The sequence below is a fragment of the Erithacus rubecula genome (assembly GCF_903797595.1).
Source record: "Erithacus rubecula genome assembly, chromosome: 5".
In the NCBI taxonomy this organism is placed as follows: domain Eukaryota; kingdom Metazoa; phylum Chordata; class Aves; order Passeriformes; family Muscicapidae; genus Erithacus; species Erithacus rubecula.
The window spans coordinates 30,771,227-30,792,608 of NC_136687.1; the positions used below are offsets into that span (position 1 = coordinate 30,771,227).

A 21,382-nucleotide genomic window follows, 5' to 3' on the forward strand; every position below is an offset into this window, starting at 1 on the left:
GAATAAACTAGAAATATATCTGATCACGAATTACTATAATTTTACTTGGCACCTAGCTGTGATCAATAGATTTGACCTATAGGAGTTGTGCATGAAAAGGAGCATGTAAATATCTGGGCTGCTTCTGAAAAGACTTCTTGGTGAAAGAAATGTACTTTCATTAGCTGAAATGGTAAAGAGATGGCAGCTTTTCCTAAAGCTAGTGACAGTGCACACAGATGCAAAAATATTCTCCCTGAATGACTCAGAGCTGGGATCCTGTTTCCACATCTGAATGCAGAAGTCCAGGCAAACTTCTGGCATTGCATGATAACAATAATGTAGATAAGCTAAAGTAAATTTTGGCAAGGACTGCTATAAGCTCAGCTAACATGCTGTACAGCCATGTGTACCAGAATAGAGGAAGGGTTGTCAGAAGGGAAAGCAGTGCTGGGGAAGGGGCCAGTTCTTGGTGGGATGGACTGTGTCAGCAAGAACATGCTGATATACCAGTAAGATTTGAAAACCTACACTCTGTATGCTCTCAAGTTAGTTTCTATAATGCATATATTATCCTGAAATGCTCAAACATACTTGGGAAAAACAATATCAGCTGCCAAAATATTTTTTCTTTCAGCATTCCTCATGCCGAATACAGGAATTTAATTCCACTGGTCTCAAGATAAAGTGACTTTTGATGATAAATATCTGGATATAAATGAAGAACTAATGCAGGATGAAATAGACATCCTAAAATGATGAGGGTTAGTTGTGAAAGTATCGATGTGTTTTAAAGGCTGGCCAAATTAAACTTAGAACCAATTTATGACATCTTTATTCACATTAAATAGTATTTTGTTTTATCTGTAATTCAATCGATGATTTGTTAATTTCTAGTAAGAATTTCATCCATGAAAACCAGAGTTCACGAGGCATAAAAGAATAGAAATCTCATTAAAATCAATATTTTCATTAATTTCTAAATGACATTAGCCAAAAAGATTAAGTGCTATCCTTTAAAGTGTATCCATATTTTGATAAACTTTAAAAAAAGATAAAAATTTGGCTCGTTTTTCCTAGTATTTGAGCATGTAGGCCAGTTTTTTCAGAAGAGAAAAGCAGCTCAGCCAAGCTATTCTACAGCATTTCTTTTCTGGGCTATCCAGTGGCGAAAGCATGCATAAATTATTATCCCTTTATTGTATGAGCACCAGTAGTGTAAATACTTTCCTCTTACCTTTTATCTTAACTTATGGTTCATTGAACTATCCAGGGTGTAGGGGATGGTGGGGTTTTTTTGGGTTTTTTTTTGCCTGGGGGGTGGTAAATTAATACACTGCATTTTCTTTCCACACACATTCTGCACTGCCTTTAGGGATTTCATTTGACAAAGGCCCCACTAATGGAAATGCAAATTTTCTACCTGTCATAGAGTACTTTTGACTCTGCTGTTTAGCAACACATTCCTCAGAAGCATGGCTATTTTGACTTCCCAAAAGCCAGGGCTCTGCCTGTCTTAGCAGACAGTAAAGAACATTTTTATTTAAATTTGAATGAAGAGTGTTAGCCTCTTCAGTTCTCTGCTATAAATAAAAACCTATGTATATTGAAAGTCTTATTAACCCTTGATTTATTGTAGCTAGTCACCCATTTCCAGTTTAGTAGTTTTGTTGCACTTTCATAGACAGCAGCTTCTTTCATTTTCTAGCAATACATTAGTGATTGTGGTTTTGATAATATTCCATCTAATCTAACCTTATCTTTTGAGGGATGGTTGTGGAAAGCTACATGCAGAATAGTGGAAAGGTCCTTTGGCTACATGACTTAGCAGATTAGAAAATGTCCTTTGTCTTTAAATAGATTTGACACCTTGCCAAAATTTAGTAGTATAATTATGCAACGTACTTTTAAAAATACAAATAGAGAAATTAGTCTCTGTGTTGTCACATTTGTGTAAGAAATGGAGGGAAAAAAAAAGCTTTCTATTGTCAGTAAGAGAACTTTTTCATTCACTTTTTGAGAATTTACACTTTTATTATTATCTAAATCTCAGTAGCCACAAAGGGTTGTGCTTAAGTTGAGCAGTAAATGAAATCCTCATGCTTTTCAAGCAGTCTGTCAATTCACAGTGACTTGGGAGATCCATGAATTTGTGCACCATATGTTAGTCCAGATGAACAATACCAACAGTATATTTTTACATAGCTAACATTCATGTTTGACAGCCTTCCCTAGTGTACTTTCTAGCCTAAGCAATACGTTCTCTAACTCTTCTCCCCCTGAAACCAATTCCTTCGAGTAATCACACTTCTTTTTTTCAGTCCTGACCTCTATTTTCTTTTTAATTTTGTCCAGTTCTTTTCTTTCCTGGAGGGCTCTACTTATTCCTATGAAATTGTAGCATTTTGTCACCTCCACTGTCCTTGAGTCTTTCTTCTCTTCCTGATCCACTCATCCTTCACTCGTGCCCTTTACAAAGCGTCTCTCACCATTTGTGCTTCATCTCCAAGAGGAAGGAAGGCCTTTTCCTTCTCTGCCCAGTTTGACCCTTGGATGAAAGAACAACTGTGGAAACTCATGGCTAGAACTAATACCTCACCCCAGTAACTTCTGCAGTTCACGGTCTCTGTGTTAAACCAAGGTCCTGTAGCATCATTTTAAAAAATTAAATGCCATGGTGTCATTCCTGCCTGACCAGGCAGGTACTTCTTGTAGGCATTGTCTGGATTCTAGCTTCAAACTGTATTTCAGTGATTGAAGAAAGAAGTAAAGGAGCTAAATGCCTGACAGGTATGGATGGATCCTCTTGCTTGCACAGGTGTTGTGGCACAACAGACAGCAGAAGAAAACTAAAGTTCTCACACGATGATGATGTTCACACACATAAATTCTCCCCTCTGCACAGACTGGAGGAGATCAGCAGCAGCCAGGGCTGCTCATTGTGAAGGCAAAGAGTGGTTCCAAAATACTTCTTTCTGCAAAGAGATCATTCCACTGAAATGGATGATGCTTTCCAAGGCTAGAATTGCAACAAAGTATTTACTTAGCTATAGAGATAGTAAGGTTCCAAGGTTCATTTGAATTATTAAAATGCAATACTGCACAAAAATCATTATTGCAGAGCTTCAAAGCATACTTACTGACAATATGGTCTTGGCAAAGTAAGTATGAGTCTTTTTAATGTATAGTTGTTGCAACTGAGAAAAAGGAAACCTGTGTTTCATACTAAGCTGTGCTTTTCAGAGGGATAGAAGGCATCAACTCTAATACAGATTCCATGAAGATTTTTGTTGCTTTATATTTAAAAAAAAACCCTCTTCCCTATCCTCTCTCAGCAGATCAGACGTCACTTCACTTTCCTTTTCTTGAAATAACACTGGAAGCAGATTGTTGACAGCTTTGGGCTTCTGCACAGTCAGCATTACAAGAGAACAGTATAGACAGGAACAGAAGTCAAATGGCCTCCCAGGAGCTCCAACCCATTAAAACAATTGCTAAAGGCACAAGAGTACAATAAACATCTGTGGTTTGTCTCCCCAGCACACCACATGCCTTTCAGTTTGCCTCTGAATGGAAAAGGGCTTGAGTGGTCTGATTGGACCCAGATGTGAACTTGCAGAGTTCAAGGCTTTCCAGGGCCTGGATTTTGGTTCCAGGCTGAGGCTAGGAGTCCTAGTAAAAGTTAGGTTCCAGATCAATGCTTTCTCAGATTTGACAGCCCTTTAACAGTACTTTTTATTACTGGCTCTGCTCTGCTCTTTGCAACCATTCTGATCTACTTGACAAACCTCATTTGAACTAAATGCCTTCACTGAAATGAAGAAAGTGAGCACCTTCCTAAAGTTCCCAGGGCAGGCTGCCTTCCTTGAGTGAGCCATTAGTTTTAGCTAAATTGATATAAAAATGTATGCCTTGCCACATCATCATGAAGTTGATGCTACAGAACATGGGCAGAGGAAAGGAATGCTGCCATTAAGGATTTCTTATAACAGGATAAGGCAAAGATATCAGGGAGAACCAAGCACTGTCTTGGAGATGTTGCAAGGGAGCATTGATGGAAGCTGGATGACTGTCCTGGATGAACAATGTCACAGGAGATATCACCCACTGGTGACTTAAACAGGGAAGATCAGTGTCTACCTGTCCTGAAGTTGCACACTGGGTGCTGCAGTTCTGCCATGCAGAAACAGTGTATCTTTCTCTCTAGGGACTGGAGATGAAACAGTGAATCCCAGAACCAGGCAGAGTATGGAGGGAGACAGCAAAGCAAATGAATGTTATCTTTCACTCTACAAAGTTTTGGTGTAGGAATTGTTCAATCACAGAGATTTTCAGATTCCTGAAAAACTGTCATGCAGACAAGACTAGAAAGAAAGAGAGATTAGGACTGCTATAGGATGCCCATTGCAGAAAGGAGATGAGTCTGGTTCCTAACTTTGCAATGAGGGGTGAGGGGGTCTTGTCAGCACTGCTGGGACAAGTTGAAGGGGATGTAAGCAAGGAGGATAATCACAGCACTCTGGCAGGTGGGAAGCCATTGCAATAGAAAGGATGACCTGCACAGAGTGAGTTACTGCCAGATGGCTCCCAGCTGGGGCACTTAAGGAGTCTGTGATCTGGTTTAATCAAATGCCTGGCACCTTCTCTCTCTGCAGTGTCCAGAAAGACAGCCCTCACTGCCAGTGACAGAAAGAATCAGGACTGATGAGACTGCCTTTTACAAACACAGTCTGGGCAGTGCATGTAATTCTTTTTATTGGCTTCCTCTCAGTGGCATTATCTTGAATATGAGGAAATTAAGGGGGAAAAAATGCTATGAGCTTTGTAGGCCCTTCATCGCTTTAATCTCCTCTCTTCTCTGTCTTCTGTTTTCCTGTCTCTTGCCATCCATCTTTGCAGAGACAATGACCAAGTTAAGCTAAACAGCCTTTTAGATTTGTTTGCAATTGATTTGATTTCTGAAATCTGATTTCTGATTTTTTTTCAGAAATTGTTTTGAAATTTCCTAAGTGTCATTTTCACTAGCATTAAATTTTCAATGCAAATTCTGGATATGCTAGAACAAGAATTCAACACATCTACTGGATTTAAGGAGGGGGAAAATACCTGTCATGTCTGTGGGGTGGAAAACTAGACTACCTGATTTCTGGGATTCCCTTTATCAGGACACAAGGGAAAGGCAAGAAAGACTGCATTCTGGAGCACTTGCCCTTACTTGAGATGGTGGTTGTTAAGGTTTGGTGTTGCAAGAGGCTCTAAAGTAGCTGGCTGAGCATTCTGGATAGTTAGTGCAGAGCCTGCAAGGGCTGTTTGTGTTAAGTTGTATTGATTGTCTTGTGTATAATTTAATAATGTTGAAGTCTGCTTTCTTTCCTTGCAGCTATAGACTGCATCTGTCCTTGTTGGAGTGTTCCCATGGCAATCGTGGGTTGGAATTGTATTAGTTTGATTTATTCAATAAATAAGTAGAAAAATAAAACAAGATAATTACCCAACAATGAATAGCTACCATGTGAACACAGTGAAAACTACACCAAAGGCCACTGGCAACAGGCAGCATTTCTAGTTTAAACACAGCACCGAGATTCCCAAGGTAATTTTTTGGCCTTCATTGGCCCTTTCTCCATTAGGAGTCAGACTCTGTAGCTTACCCAAGTTTACTGTGTACCAAATGTCTCTCCTGGCTTCTCATGTCCATACCATTGTTATTCTTGCCTAAGCAGTGGCAGCAGCTTTTATGTGCTCTTACAACTTTGTACAGTAGACACATTTGCTGGGAAGATGGTTCCTTCTTTCCTCTCCAGAGAAATGCTACAAAAATCTGCGCTAATAAAACAAACATCTGTGCTTCAGCTGAGATTTGCTCTCCTAACAGTCCATTACATGAACACACATGCAGGCTGCTAACAGGCCCCCATATCACTCAGGAAGTCAGCACTGCTGTGGGATGTGGGGATCTGGCAGGGCTCTTAATAACCTTGGGGCAGACAGAGACATGAAACAAGGCACCCTTTGCACGGGGTATTGCACTGAAGCTTTGCTAGGGAAGAACAAGGTAGGCAGGTTACTTAAGAGACCAGGAAGAGTTTGGTGGCAGCTCATACAACTGATGCTTAAAATACAGAAGCGTAAGTCACTTCTTTTACAATATGGTTTGAGTCAGCTTTCAAATCTCTGTTCAGAAATGCGAGGAGCCTGGTGTGCTATAGTGGCACAGCTTTTGGTGCAGTGCTGAATGGGAGAGGTGTAAATGCAGCAGTGCATTCAACACTGATAACAAAATTTGACTTGGGCTTCCCCAAATACTTGCTCTAAGTTCTGGAAGCTGCTGATCTCTAATCACTGCCAACCACATCAACCACACTGGAAAAGTAGAGGATCTTTGCCATGACTCTGTGTACCTTTGGGACAGGGGTGTAGAGCAGGAATGGCTGCTTTCTGAACAGTCAGTTCAGGGCTGTCTGCTGACTGCAAAATTTTAATGTTTCAGTCAAGAACCACTGAAAATACTAAATTTCATAAAACAAACAGGATGAAAAGTATTTTTTCTGAAAGTTCAATGCACTGCTGATCAGAATGTGTTATACAAGATGCACCCAGTGGTATTCAATCATCATACTAAACTAGGCTTTCAATCAGAAGGAGACACTGTTATCCCTTTGAAGATTTCCTCTTCGTCTGGAGGATCTCACATAAGTGCAAAACTTCCTAAGAGCATCTGCTGACTGGCTGAAGACATGTCTCACTACAAAAGCTTCTAAACTGATGTTTGAAAACTGGCTTGAATGCTCATCGAAAGGGAGCTGTAATATAAGCTAACATTTGAGGCTCTTGCAGGGAACTATGGATCCTGTTTCAAACCTAATTTCCATGAGAATTAAATCAGCATTCAAGTCTCCCACTGCTGTTGGTGGAAATGTTTCTGGAATTAGTGCTAAAATATCAGAGCTTTTGTGGAGATACTGTCTTTATGAGATGATTCCCATGACTACAGCCTGTTCCCACAATTAGGCCTGTAGAAACTGGGAGACATGAGATCTGTTTCTTGACCTGCTGTGCCCGTAACTCTTATAATCTCTCTGTAAAAAAGGGATAAAGCTTGGCTTCTTCTGTACAATGTTATGAGCATTTCAAAGTGCAATGTTTCAAAAGAACTAAGTTTTATTAGGAACCTCTGCTGTTCTCACCTCCTCCTTGCCCCTGTGGTATGAAGTACTGCAAGAGCTGTGGCCTTGGAAGGTGCATGGGCAGTCTCAGGAGCCTCTCACTGCTGTTTCTGGGGCCAGCTTGCCTAATAGGAGCATGGAGCAGTGGGCTGGCAATTGCAAAATTTCACCCCAGGAAACTTTCCACCTAGGCCTAGGGTAATACCCTAGGCAGATACTGCTCCAGAGTTATTGCAGCCTGAATCAGAAGTTTGTGAGGGGAAAGAGTGAATAGTTTCACCTTGGTTTTCCCCAGAAGAGTAGCGAGAGAGTATGTTCTAAAATAAATGGGAAGAAAGCTCTTAGATGGTGCTTCTTAGCCTGAGGAAGTAATAAGTGCTCTTTCTGAGCATGCAGATTATCAAGATGCCATTAACAAGATTTATTTGCTGCTCCTGTGAGCATGTAGTGTTTTTAGGTCTTCTCAGGCATTTGTAAAGCACTTAAGGGAAAATCGTGGTGGTCTGGAGATTGAAAAAAAGGACCCTGCCCCTCTGTTATTTCCATGGAGGCTTGAGGTCACTTAGAAATGACAAACAGAAGTTTGTAACTCTGGCTATAGCCAGAGTTACAGACATCAGTGAACACTGGGTTTCAACCTGTGCCTATTCTTTTAACTTCTGGAGCCATATCAGGGAGAGAAGGCAGTGCCTGGGGGGCAGACAGAGAAGAGGTCCTGTTTGGTACATGACTGCAAGATCAGGGCCTCCACCCTTCTCCTCTCCAACCCTTGTGACATTGCCTCCTGTGTTCTACACTGAGGATTTCTTCCTGCTCCTGCACTTGCTACAAGTTCTGTTTAATCCATGGCATCTCCTTTAGTTAGTACTTCCTTTTGTTTTTTTTTTCCCACTTTACTTTCCCTCTCTATTTAGGCTGTGTGTGTCACCATCTCTAGGACATCCTCTGCTTTTCCACCTGACCTGTGGCTCACTATATATGCCATAGTATGATCTTGAGTAATGATTTTAGCTTTTTCCAGGCAAGCTCTGAAGCAAATTCACAGAGCAAGGTCTTTTGAAGTCCCAAGCCTGCAATGTGGCACAGAGAAACTGCTCCCCCAGGCAGTCACTCTAGTTGGGAAGCAAGCTGGGTGATTTTCCCCCTTATGTGCAAGAGGCTTCCTTTCTTAAAGACAGTGCAAAGCCAAGGTTATACTGCTCAAGCCATTCCCTCTACAGCCTCAGCCTCTCCTTCTGCCTAAAAAGAGTCACTACACAAGCAGTTTCATGGTGGGGGTATTGAGCTGTGATATAGCTGACCATTAACCATTGTACTGTTCATGTTAACTGATAAATAATGGAAGGTTTTGACTGTAATATGCAGTTGACTTTTTTTTTTTTTTTAAATCCTAACCTTGCAACTGTATCCATGAATTACAGCAGATAGCTTGTCATATCCTAATTGGCCTAACAAATTTTGTACATTACAAATGTTTTGGCAATGGAGCTGTTTTGATCAAAAGTTGTAAAAATCCCATTAGTCACAGCAGCCAAACCTGTATGAACTCTTTGTACCGCCTGAATTCCTACAGCACCCTTACAGCTTGTACCTCCTGTGTCCAGATACGCTTTTATTTGAGCTCCTCTGCTCCGTGTTCTGGTGGGCTAAGCATGATGTGATCTGATGGTGGGCAGCACAGTGCAACACAGTGTGTGGGCTGCATGATCCAGGCCCAGCAGCCTCTTTTAACTATGGGTTGCCAGTTCCACATCTCTCTTTCTTTGTCACCTAACATCACATCCACAGTGTTTTGGCTCAATGTTTCTTGTCTGCTCTGACTGAGAAATGAAATAGGGCTCTGGAAAAAATAGTGGTGCTTCTTTACAGAATTGCAGTGATTTATGTACATGCCAGCAGGAATGAGGAAATGCAAATTCTCCCTGCTTCCAGATTTGCATGCCAGCTACTTTGAGGGCACTATTTTATTTCCTGGATTGTTGAACTCATTTGGCCTTGTGCCTCGCAGCACCACATGAGGTATGTCTTAATAGGCCTGAAAGGTATGGCATGCTGTGACTTGATTGTATTTACATTTATGTACATATCACCATGTTTACTTTAAAATGACTGAACTTCTGCAGTTGCAGCTCCAGGGTGGTAAAGTTTGCTGAAAGGACAGTTAGATTCCTATAATCTAAATCTGGAAGACCTTATTTAAAATCATGGCCACTGTTTGCAACTTCTTTGTTGAGCTCATTCAGTGAAACTGTACTGGTCTTTTATCTGGTCTGTACTGGCTTCCTGCTTTCATTCCTCTTCTTTTTTTCTTTCTTTTTTTTTTTTTTTTAATAGCTCAGTGACTTTCTTTGGATTTCCAATGACAGAAGTGATAGCTATAATTTATTAATAATATGAAAAAATGTAATTTTGACAAAAAAAATTTAACTTCGAAGTATATTTTCTTTCCTTTAACTGAAACTCCTCAAGCTCATGGTTGACTGTCCCAGTTCCCTGTGTCTCTAACATCAGCAATCCATCTCAAAAGGGCACCTTGACCAGCCAGAAAAGAAGTTCTAAGTCACTAAAGGTGTAATGAGATAAGTCAGCTTCTGGCTTATTGTGTAGTACTGGTGAGGCATTTTCTGTCAAAATGTTTTTATTTTCTCTAGTCAGGAGTTAGTAATCTGACAACTGTTAGTGGTAATGTACCTATCAGTTTTGGCAGGTGAGTCTTCTCATGCAGGAGCATGAGAATGAATCTCTGGAGCAGGGCAGATGCCTGTCTGCAGAGCATCCCCCTTCCTCTAGTGCAGCTGGCAGCCCTCCCTAGGTCCTTGGAGATTGTTTCCAGTGCTCTGATAGCCTGGAGACTTAAAAACTGGGGACTTAAACTTCTATCTCTAATGCACCGATGGGGAGAACTCCAGAATGCTACTGCTAGAATGAGGTATGGATAACTCAAACTTGAGTTAGTTCTATTTTGTGTTTAACTGAATAATGAAATGTTTTTTGGGCTACAGAGAGGGCAGGTGACTGAAACTGTTACAGAACAGCTGCTTAAACTGGTTCTGGTTAGTGAGATCCTGCTTCTGTCTCTTCTTCACACCAAGCCTGACTGCACATTCCTATCCTCTTCTTGGGCCCAGAGTTGTGCTTGAAGGCATATCAGAGAGCTAAGACCCATGGAGAATGAATCTCTAGGAAGTAGGGATTTTAGGTCTTCAGAGTGGCTCCTAACAGGTTCAGATGTATGTAAGAGCTGGCTCAAGCGAGGGAAGACTGGCTGGGAAGAGGTTGGGTGAAAGGAATATGACTATCCTTTTGGACAGGAGGGGGCAATTACAACAGCTTAGCTAAAGCCTGTTTAGAGCCTTACCTGGGAGTTATGCCAAGGTTTTCATTCAGTCTCAGGGGAATGCATACATATAGCACCGTTGTCAGTAACCAAGTGGTTAGCATGTGAGCTGGAAACATGTAACACTCAGACTCACATTTCTGGTTGAAAGCTTTTGTGTATTGGCAGCAAGCACTAATCAAGAAGCAAAGGGCTAGTTCTGGATGTCTTGCAAACAGAGATCTCGAGGTTTCATCCAGGAGTGGAATCAGGAGGTCCATTTCCAATGTGCCTACTGCTTTGCTCTCTTGTGTTCTGCAGCTTTCTTTCTCTCTCTTACTGCTGGTCCATTGCTCTGTCAAACAAGCTAAAAAAATCTTGTAAGACCAGGAGACTTGCAGACATGACAAATGGCTTTGCAGACATGCTTCCCCAAAGGTTTCAGTCCCAGGAGCAGGCATGCAGGTTGACCTTGCCTGGAGCCAGTAGGGCACACTGAGAAGGAGCCTGCCTAACACCTTATTTGCAGAATATCCTGTCCCCCACGTGCAGCATGTGCTGTCCCTCAGCAGCTGCAAAACACTGTGCTAGGGACATCTGGTATGAGCTGTGGTCTGTGCCTCCCAGCTCACGATGAATTCAGTGGGATTACTTGTATGCATAAGGCTGGCAGATGCTGCCATTATAAATATTTCCTTTTTTAAAGTTAGTTAGGTGGGAATTTCAATAAGTATAGTCTACATATGAAGCTGATAGCCTCTCTGCTTCCAGGTACAGGGTGCAAGTGTCTGCTGAGCTGCTGTAGAAGGTAGCAGGTATTTTGAGTTGTTCCTTGCTAATTATTGCTTCAGTAAACAACAGCTGTTCAAATGCAGCTCAGCTTCTTGCTTTGAAAAGATTACAGTACCCAAACTGTAGTCTGGTATTATTGAAAAAAGAAAAAAAAAAGTTATAATCATTTCACTCCCCTACTGCTACAGATTTTATGGGCCTTGTAGTGTGCTGTTATGTCAGGCATATTAATTGCTAGTGAGTCGATGTTAAGCAAATGAAACAGCTTTGTGCAGCGTTTGGACACTTGGTTATAGACAGTTTAACAGCACTCTTCTGGAGAGACTGTGCATTAGTCTTAGATTATTTTTCAGCACGGGAGGAATGGCTCTTTCAAAGTAACTATAAAATGAACCATTGCTGCCATGCAATAGCAGTAATAAGCTGTTAAGGTACATTGCAAAGCATGAGGTCAGAGGCAGTATGTTCTTCCAGCCACCCAAGAAGTGTAATAGCAACTAATTAGTGCAGCTCCTTCAGAGGCTACTGCTGCTGCAATGAGAGGAAAGAAAGGCAGAAAAGTGCAAGGGGGGCCCCACTGTTACTATATGCCCTTTAGATGAAGGAGTTGTTGGTATTAACTTAGCAGAGGGTGAAGGCCTGACCCAGCACAGCACTGAGTGTCAGCGATGTGCTCTTGGCAGTGAAAAGAAAAATAGCCCTGTTCTCTACTCCATGCAGTTCCTGCCCTTCTGCTTCCTTCCCGAGGAGCAGGATTTATAGGGGCATCTGTCTTGATTTATTGAGGAGCAAAAATTACAAATTAACTTTCCAGGCATGCGCATACACATGCCTGGCTGAACAATGCCAGACGGATCCCTTCCCTGCTGTCCTCATGGCTGGGTGGCTCTTGCCTGGCAGCCACTGGCCGAGCTGCCAGCCCAGCGCCCGTGTGAGGCTGTGGCAGTGCCCGCAGCCCAGCGCCCGTGTGAGGCTGTGGCAGTGCCCGCAGCCCAGCGTTAGGCAGTAGGTATGCACTTACGGGTGTGTATGTATGTATTTATTTACATTGCTGGAATCCGCCACACGGAGCCGCATACCTGGCACGCCGCGGGCCTCACCGAGCCGATAAAATGGCGGCCAATACCCCCCGACAACGCCGTCACGAGCGCTGCCGTCCCTCCCCTGCCCGCCAGGGGGCGCGCGAGCCACGGCCGGCCGGCGGTGTCAGGGACAGCCGGGCCGAGGGACCGAGAGCGTCCCGGTGCCGGGGTCAGCCGGGCCGGGGGAGCGAGGGGAGCAGCCCCGCCGCCTATCGCGGCCGCGCTGCCGCTCCGGGGCCGGGGTTCGGCGCGCTGAAGGCGGCGGGAGCGCAGCTCAGTCCCTTCCCTCGGTGCGAGCGGCGCTGCGCGGCGGGGCCGGAGCGGAGGCGGCAGTTTGCGGATCCCGGGAGGCAGGGCAGCAGCCCGGCTGCAGCTCCCGGTTCTGCACCCCGCCAGGACCAGGTGCTTCCCAGCGGACGGAGCTGGCGGAGCGTGAAACACCTGGGAGGCGCTCAGAAATCTTTGATTGTTTGTTCCTTTTTTTATTTAACCTAAACACTTGCCTCTGGATGGCTTGAAAACATAAACGTGCGGGCACATTGGCTGCAGCTATGTTATTAGAGAGTGAGGAGGTTTGTTTTAGTTTTAATAATCAGCTGCTGTAGAAGGCAATAGAACAACATATCTCCGCTGAGGAAACCAAGGGATGTTTTTAAAATGCCTCAGCCTTGCACTCGCTGTTTAAAGAACTGAAATTTTTAGGGTAATATTAGTTGGCTTCGGTCTGTATCGACTTAATTTGGATATTTCAGGGTTGTTAAAGGTGAGGTGATAAGAAGAAGATAAACCCAAACCCTTTGGCCTGGCATTTGCCGGAGTTATAAAAGTTTTACTTTGATGTCTCCTGTGCCCCTAAATGCATGGTGCCATAATTTAGTTTAAACTCACATCACCTGCAACCATTACATGTACTTCCAGTAGCTTCTATTTTGCCAAAAGCTTCTGGAAACTGCTCCTGTGGTCACTTACCAGAATTACATTCCCACCCATTTTCTCTTCCCTCCTTGCCTGTTTGGAGTCACTTTGCTGCAATGTGGTTACTATTGTCACGGCACCCTTTTGGGCCATTTTTAAAAATCTTTCCAGACTCAGATTTATGTGTGATGTCTCCTTGTGCTCTCTTCAGGGTTTTCATGATGAATGCATCAGGACTGTATGCAAGAGTGGCATTGCTAGCACCATATGCAGAGATAACATTGCCTTCCTATTTCCCTTGTTTAACAAGGCCAGTAATCTCATTAAGCTTCTCCACCCCTAAAAGCTCTTCATTGCCACCACTATTGTGCTGGAATCTCACAATGAGTTATTTATCCATTATGCACCCCTCATTCTTTCCAGTCAGTGCTTTCTTGAAGGTGGCTATGTACCTTTCATAGCAAGATTTGCATTTCTTATTCTGAGATACTTTATTTTTGGAGCTGCTTGTATTAAAATGCATTTTGTTTGAATGGGCTCACTTCAGTGAGTGATCCATATTGTTCTGTGTGACTGCTCTGTCCTAGCCAATATTTGCCACTCCATTAATTTTTGTCATCTGCAGTTATTGGCGTGACTATTTTTTTTTTTTTTTAATATTATGTGCTTCCCCATCATTGTGTAAGTTGGTGACTAATACGTGGTTCTGGTATTATGGTCTTGTACACCTACACCCTCCCCAGCTCATGTTTCCATAGTGGTTCTTATCTGCAAACAATGGATAAGCTTTTTCATATGTTTTTCATATTTTTTTACAGCTTTTAAAACATCCCTATAGTTACTCTCAGATTTGCATTACTAACTGATTCCTCTGTTATCTTTCTTTATGCTGTTTTAATTTTATTTATTATTGCTGTAACTTTAATTGGTTCATTAGATAGCCATTCCTGTAATTTCAGTTTTAAAAATGATTCTGGGCTTGAAATTTGGAAATATTTTATTGCATTGGGATAATAATTTCCCCTTGTGCCTCTGTAATGCATGGCACTTGCCCTGCTGTCTCAGACAGCTTAAGTGTGATTGAGTAACTAGAGCCAGTTGAAACACGTTGTCATCTTCCAGCTTTGTTCTTAGTTTCTGAATTTCCTCCTTTTCCTCCTGAATCCCAAAAGGCTTTATTAAGACAACTTTGTGGGAACCATTAACTCTAAGCTGCATAATTATGTTACTATAGCATTGACTTATTTAATAGTAGGGAAACAATTGTATGGATGTCTAGAAATTTATATTCCTCAGTGACGGAATTTTAACTTTGTAAATGATAAGGTTTACTCAGTTTACCTACAAAGCTATAGTAATTAACAGCAAGAGAGTCTACCTGCAATAAAACAGATTCTGTGAAAACATGTCACTTTAATGAGCTGCCATCACATTATGCATATCCTTCACCTTCTAAATTGCATATAAGGCTCTCATGTACTTAAAGGGATGTTTAGTTTGCTTTGTTTAGAAGTGGAGACCCATATTTGTCTTTGCTTAGTGATGCATTTTATGTCATGCTTGCACTGCTCAGAATTGCATATGTTTGGCATTTGTGGTGCTAGAAATCAGGCCAATTTTTTTTTTTTAAATACATGCTTACAAAGAATATTAGAGTTGATGATCCTCATGCCACTATTTGTGTGGTACTGCATGACTTCATTCTCACTGTTGCATTTCAGACCACCTAAGGGCAGCTCACCTCCCTTGTGCTCTCCCTACCCAGCACATCTGGTTATTAAAGCAGGGCAGATTGTACCAGAGCACCAAATAGCATGTTTTTGTCCCTCACAGTGCCATCTGCAATTGCCAGAATTATGTCTTGTAATTAGGAGATGCCATGACAAACAAACCTTTCCACCATCTCTTCCCCCTGAAAGGCCTAAGATGCTTTTAGTTGTCCATAACAAATACTCAGGTTTCTGGGATGGGTGAACAGAAAAGCTGCATTTTTTTCAGCTTTTTGTGGTGCACTTAACTAAGACCTGCATCCTTATTTATGTTACTTCTGCTGAAAAATGGGCTTGGGAGGATGAGCAGGGATTTACTTATTATTAGTATTTTGACTTTTTAAATAGGTCTAGCCTAGGTTTCCACACACTTACATTTGCCTCGTGGTTAGTCTGCCACAAAGCTAAAAACTTCAGAGGTATAAAATGAAGTTTTAAGCTCTGTCAGCCTGACAGCTATAGACCATGTGTTCCCTTTTTCCCAGGGGGAAGAATTGGTACATACTCATCAATTAACTGGTTTATATTTTGGTTTTTTATCACTTTTTGTTTGGCTTTTTTTGTTTTGTATCACTGAGTCCTAGCAACTTGTGTAAAGATTAATTTAATTTTATAAGGCTTGTATATTTAGTCCTTAGGACTGGTTGGCTGTAGATGAGAAGCTGATTAGTTTGGTGGGTCTGGATATGGCTTTGCAGTTAGGGGTATGGCATCACTGTGTCTGTGCTGTTCAGTTTATGCTGTGGAATGCTCTGTGCTTTGGCTTATTTTTAACCCTGGCAGCTTCTAATAAGTGTCAAATAAGCAGCTTCTAATAAGCTGCTTAGAAGCTGTTTCTAGTAAGTGCCTCTGCTTCGCCATCCCCAAAGAATTATGCATGAATTTCTTCCTCTTTTTCTTAAAGGTTCTCAAGCTGGCCATGTGTTTAGCCATAGCTTCCTCTTTTGGACATAGCAGTATACCAAAGTATCAATACTTTCAGAAGCTTTTTCCTTTTTTTTTTTTTTCTGAAAAAAGAATTCAAACATTTTGGCATCTGATTCTCTGCAAATGCAGCCTATTCTCTCATAGACAATTTTAACTGCTATTTGATGCAGTGTTTTTTCTTTTACTGCCTTTCAGCCATCAGTTTAGAAATGCCTCAGAAGAGTGGCAGTGGTAACTGGCATTTCCCCCCCCCCCTTGTCAAATGCAAATCTCTTACCTCCCAAGTGTGAACATACAAAGATCACTTACTGCTTTTTTTTTTTTTTATATATTTTTTTAATAACAAAATTAGGCCATAGTTAGCTAAGCAGTGACCTGATTAGTGCTCAATCAACACTCTACCAACTCAAGGTTGTCACTACAAAGTGAGTGTGGTGAAGTCTGCCTGTTCCAACTGAAATGAAAGCAGTCTCTTGACGAAGAGCAGTGCTGAAGTCAGCAGTTTCTGCAAAGGGGGCCTAAAAGCAGGTTGAAGGATCTCTTCTGTGTATATATATATATGTAACTATCAGTACCAGTCTAATTCTCTATAATCAAGTACTTTTTGTCATATTTTTACTCAGGAGGATATGAGAGAAAACAGTTCTAAGTGGTTTTTTTTTTTATTCTTTGGCTTTCCTTATCTATGAAAGGTTTGGTTTTGTGAGGTACATTTAATGTTTTCTCTAAAGTAGGCCCCCTGAGACATCCCATGGAGTAATTCACTTTGCTGAGTTAGCAGATGAAGCCATTGGATAGAGTGAAAAAAAGATACTGCCAACTGTGAAGCAAATGAATCAATACCAGTGCAAGGGGATCACTTTGCTTCTTCGATGTGAGAAAAGTGGCAGCACAGATGCAATATCTGACATACAGATTAAAAAACCCAAATATAAACACACACACACACACACGTTGGGTTGGCTTTTATTGGAAAGCCTAGATGCAATCTATAGTTATCAATTTGTGGAAAATTCAGGACACATATAAAGTTAAGAAGGCAAATTAAAAGAACAATACAAATCAGACGAAATATACATCTCAAAATATCAGGATAGCATTTTGACTGGCATTGTCTAAAATACTTAGAATCTCCTTTCTTTTTTTCTTATTTTTGTAATATGCTTCTTTAATTATGCATATTTTTTCTTTAAAAAGATCTTTTATTTCTATATTCCCCAAGGTCACTATTTCCTGCAGGAGCATGTCCAGATCACAAGTCTTTTTTAGCAAGAAATAGGCTCATTATACCTACTAACAAGGCCACTAATTGGCTTGATTTGACTGTATCTAAAATGATCACCCACAGATACTATAATTTGTTGTTTATTGGTGCCAGAACAAAGGAGAAGGGACTGGTATGCGCCAAGTAGAAGATATATTTCAATGTTGACATGTTATACAAGCTTTTCATATTCAAACAGAACAGAAACATTGGACATAATTTAGAATATGAGCCTATTTCAACAGAGAGCACTTACAGCATGCTAAATACAGTGCTGTGGAAGAGCCACCCAACAGAACTGCAAACACCTAGCATTTTACATCTTTTAAAAAGAATACGTAGATCAATGACACCTCTGGGGTCTGACAAACCATCCTCTCTAAATTTAGGGCCCTCAAGCTTCAAGGGTAAAAGTACTAACAACTAATCTGTGCTTTAATTCTAATAGATGATTAGCATTCATTATATGTGTAATTAGTTCTGTATGCTCTACCAAATACACACATACAGTAATAGCACTGATACTGTAGATTCGGTAGTGACTTGGCTGGGAGAAATTCAAATCTGTTTATCAAACAATCCTAATGTGCAATTTAGAGTATGTAATACCATAGACTCTCAGAATACAAAGCAGTTAGAAAACTATTTTTATTACATCCACTTGAACCATTCATAGTTAAGACACGTTCACTTACTATGTTCTGTCATTATAATACATGGATAGAAATACTGTGTATATTTCAATGAACATCAAAACCCCCAATTTTGTCTCATCTTAAAAATATTTATTTTTGTGGCTGAATTTAGTGCTCATGAGACTGAAGCTCTAAGAATGGTTTCAGCCAAGATAACAGATGCCATAGATGCCACCACAGGCTTCCTACAAGGAACCAGCTGCACACTTCAGTTCTTCCTGCAGCAAATATACTGGGCCTTGGAGCAGAGCATGCCAAATCTATGCAGTGGTGTGGAGATGTAGACTAGGCACTAGAACTGGACCTTCCTCTCCATCCCCAGGCTGTGTTCACAGTAATGAGATTTGATCTGCCAGCTGAAGGCCAGGAGATGAACCTACTGAACAGCCTGCCTGCCTAAAGAGCAATTCTGTAGCATCAGGTCAGAGGTACGCTTCTTCTATCTGGACTTATTAACACCTAAAAGAGCTGTATTATACAGAAGACAAAGTTGACATAACTGGATGAAACTACATCATTTCTTCTTCTTCTTCTACATACAATTTGCCAAGCACCTGAGACACTATTCCTCCATTGTGAAACAAAGCGTCTAAAAAACCAACAGAAACCCCACCTGGTATGAATAAATGTCCATTTATTACATTAGGGCTGGAAAAAGACAAGGAAACCCCAACCTATTAAAGTCTTCCATCATACTAAATGAGACTTATTTGGTTACTGTGCCTTCTAACAATGACTGATGAAGTGGCACTGGCCTGGGTGACAGGAGAAGGAAGGGAGGGAGCTGTGGTCTGATTCAGCCAGCCACTTTGTGGAGTGTCCCATCCTATCAGCAGAGTGATAGATGCACAGCTTTAAACCTAATACAAAAATATTAACACTTTTGGACATTAGTATTCACTGTTATATCTCTACAATATAATCCTTTATACTGTACAGCTATAACATAAAAGGTGCAATTCCTTTTTCTTTAAAAAAAATCACACACAGCACATGTTTTTATCATTTTATTTTTAAGTATAAACTTTTTTAAACACTTTACATAAATTAACTCCTCTGAGACTAATATTTGATGTACAGTAAATTGTAATTCATATAAAAATCCATAAACAACTTGTCTCACATAATTTACAAAAAAATCAGGGTTTCCTTTGCTTATATGCAACAAGGATTCTACTTGCCATTTTCCCCCCAAGGCAAACCATGTTAGCATTGTAAAATCCATTATTAAATTCCCATGGTAGTGTAAGTCACTTGTGCCAATGTCCTTTTATAAAGCAGCACAGTTTAATGCAGTTGGGTTGTCTATAAACAGTAACTTTTGCCCCATGTTTTAAAATTAACAGATATATACCACATCCTATGCAGTGAGAAAGAGAAAAAGAGAGAGAGAAAGAGAGAGACTACTTCTCATAAGCAAAGGTCAACAATTCAGTACTATTTGGAAACACTGTATGGGTCTGTATCTTATTTAAATACAGTGCCTCAAAGAAACAGCCTGTTGCAAAATCTGTAGGCCTTTTTATTTTCTTATTTTCTTCTTTTTTATTTTTTAATACTTTTCAGTCCAACTTGAGTGCAGCGATATGCATATGTAAACATATTCTTTAAAGCAGATCACCTTTAAGGTCATTGAGAAAAAAAGTTTTGTCATTAGCAGTATCATTCTTCCGGAAGGCGCTCTTTTTGTTACAGAGTCTGGATTGTGCTACAGAAAAAATCTGAGCAAAGATGTAAGCTTAGGCTCAAGTAGTAATGCAGCAAAACAGTTTGGTCTCCTTTTTAGAAGACACTGGTACACAGTCTCTTTGGCAGCCTGAGCTAAGCCAGTGTGTTACCTCTTTCCTATCTCACTTTGTCTGAGGAATTGTATATTGTTAGCGCTGTCTGCTAATTCTGGATATTGCTCCACAGAGAGTACATAGTACCCATCATATCCTTGTACCTTTCCAGCACTTAGCAACTGCCTCTTTTCTCCTTCTGTCCACAACCTGGCGCCTTCCTCTCCATCTCTTACTCTCTGTTGTTCTCTGGCCCAGGCACTGGAAAGAGCTCTTTGCCTGGCTTGCTCCAGTATCCGTGCCTTTTCCTCATCGAGTGTCATGCCATAGCGGACATGAAGCGCTAGAGCACCGTATTGCATTTCAACATCAGCAAACCTACGAGTCCTGCCGTTCACCACCGTGGTGGACTGGGAAACAGTGACATTGATGCCATTCTCCAGGGCCTTACGCCCACTTGTCAGCCTCAGTGTCCCAAGGTCACTCTCAGGGGAGGTGGTCTTGATAAAATAGTGCGTGTCCTTTCCCTCCACAGTGAAATGCAAGTTTTCTAGGTAGTAAGCGTTGTTCAAAACAGCTGCCACTTTTATGCAGTCCTCATTAGCAATGTTGAGCACGTTTGTTTGCACTTTGCCTTGATTGACAGCGAGCATCACCCCTTTGCCAATCAGAGACTTCACCGTGGCAAACCACAGCCATGACTTTTCTCCACTGGATTTCCGTCTGCTGACCTGCACTTCTGCCATCTTTCCCAGGGAAAGGAAAGCCTTTGCTTGTCTCGCCACTTGTTGTTGCACTCCAGAAATTGGCTGTAAACAAGAACAGACAGAAGTTTTACCAGCCATCTGTAGCCCCCTAAATGCCAAACAGCCAGGATTTCTTGGTGTGCTGCCCGTGGACAACAACAGGATATGCCACAACTGATAGTGCCAAAGAGTTAATTAGATCTGCATACTGCTTGTTCTGCTGAGTTACAAGACTATTTTGCTAATGTTCAGTGTTTTACTCTTTGTTTCCCTGAGAACCTGCACAAAAATCAGCTTTAACTTCAAAAGCTACTTGCTGGGCTGCACAGGCAGACTGGCAATGCCAATACATAACCACAATACACAAAGTTTGGGTTGGAAGAAGACCTTGAAAATCATCTAGTTCCAACCCCCTGCTGTGGGACATCTTCAACTAGACCAAGTTACTCAGAGTCCCATCCAACCTGGCCTTGAACACCTTCAGTGATGGGATATCCTAAACTTCCCTGGGCAGCTTGTTCCAGGGCCTTACCACCCTCACAGGAAAGAATTTTGTCCTAATATATAATCTAAACCTACCCCCTTTCAAATTGAACCTGTTCCCCCTACTCCTGTCACCCTCTACTCCTGTAAGTAGTCTTACCCCATCTTTCCTCTAAGCTCCTTCAGGTACTGGAAGGCTTCAGTTAAGTTACCTGAAAGATTTTTCTTTTCCAGGCTGAACAATCTCAATTCCTTTCCTCACAGGAGAGGTGCTCCATCCCTCTGATCAGGTGGGTGGCCCTGCTCTGGACTTGCTTGAACAGGTTTATGTCCTCCCTGTGATGGGGACCCCAGGGCTGGATGCTGTATTCCAGCTGAGATCTCAGAAAAGCAGAGTAGAGGGGCAAAATCCCCTCTGTTATCTTGCTGGCCCTGCTGATTTTGATGCAGCCCGGGACACAACTGAC

The 21,382-nt window shown here is 41.5% G+C and overlaps 1 protein-coding gene across 3 annotated transcripts in view; it reads right to left on the minus strand.

Moving 5' to 3' along the window:
* Window positions 1-16,896: 16,896 nt before the first annotated feature.
* Window positions 16,897-21,382, minus strand: part of TENM3 (teneurin transmembrane protein 3) — a 960,849-nt gene continuing 956,363 nt past the window's right edge. For all 3 annotated transcript variants that reach the window (XM_079305926.1, XM_079305927.1, XM_079305928.1), the window contains one exon: window positions 16,897-20,495. In XM_079305926.1, the coding sequence (XP_079162052.1) occupies window positions 19,740-20,495 (756 nt within the window). In that variant the 3' untranslated portion in view covers window positions 16,897-19,739. The remainder of the gene's footprint in view (window positions 20,496-21,382) is intronic.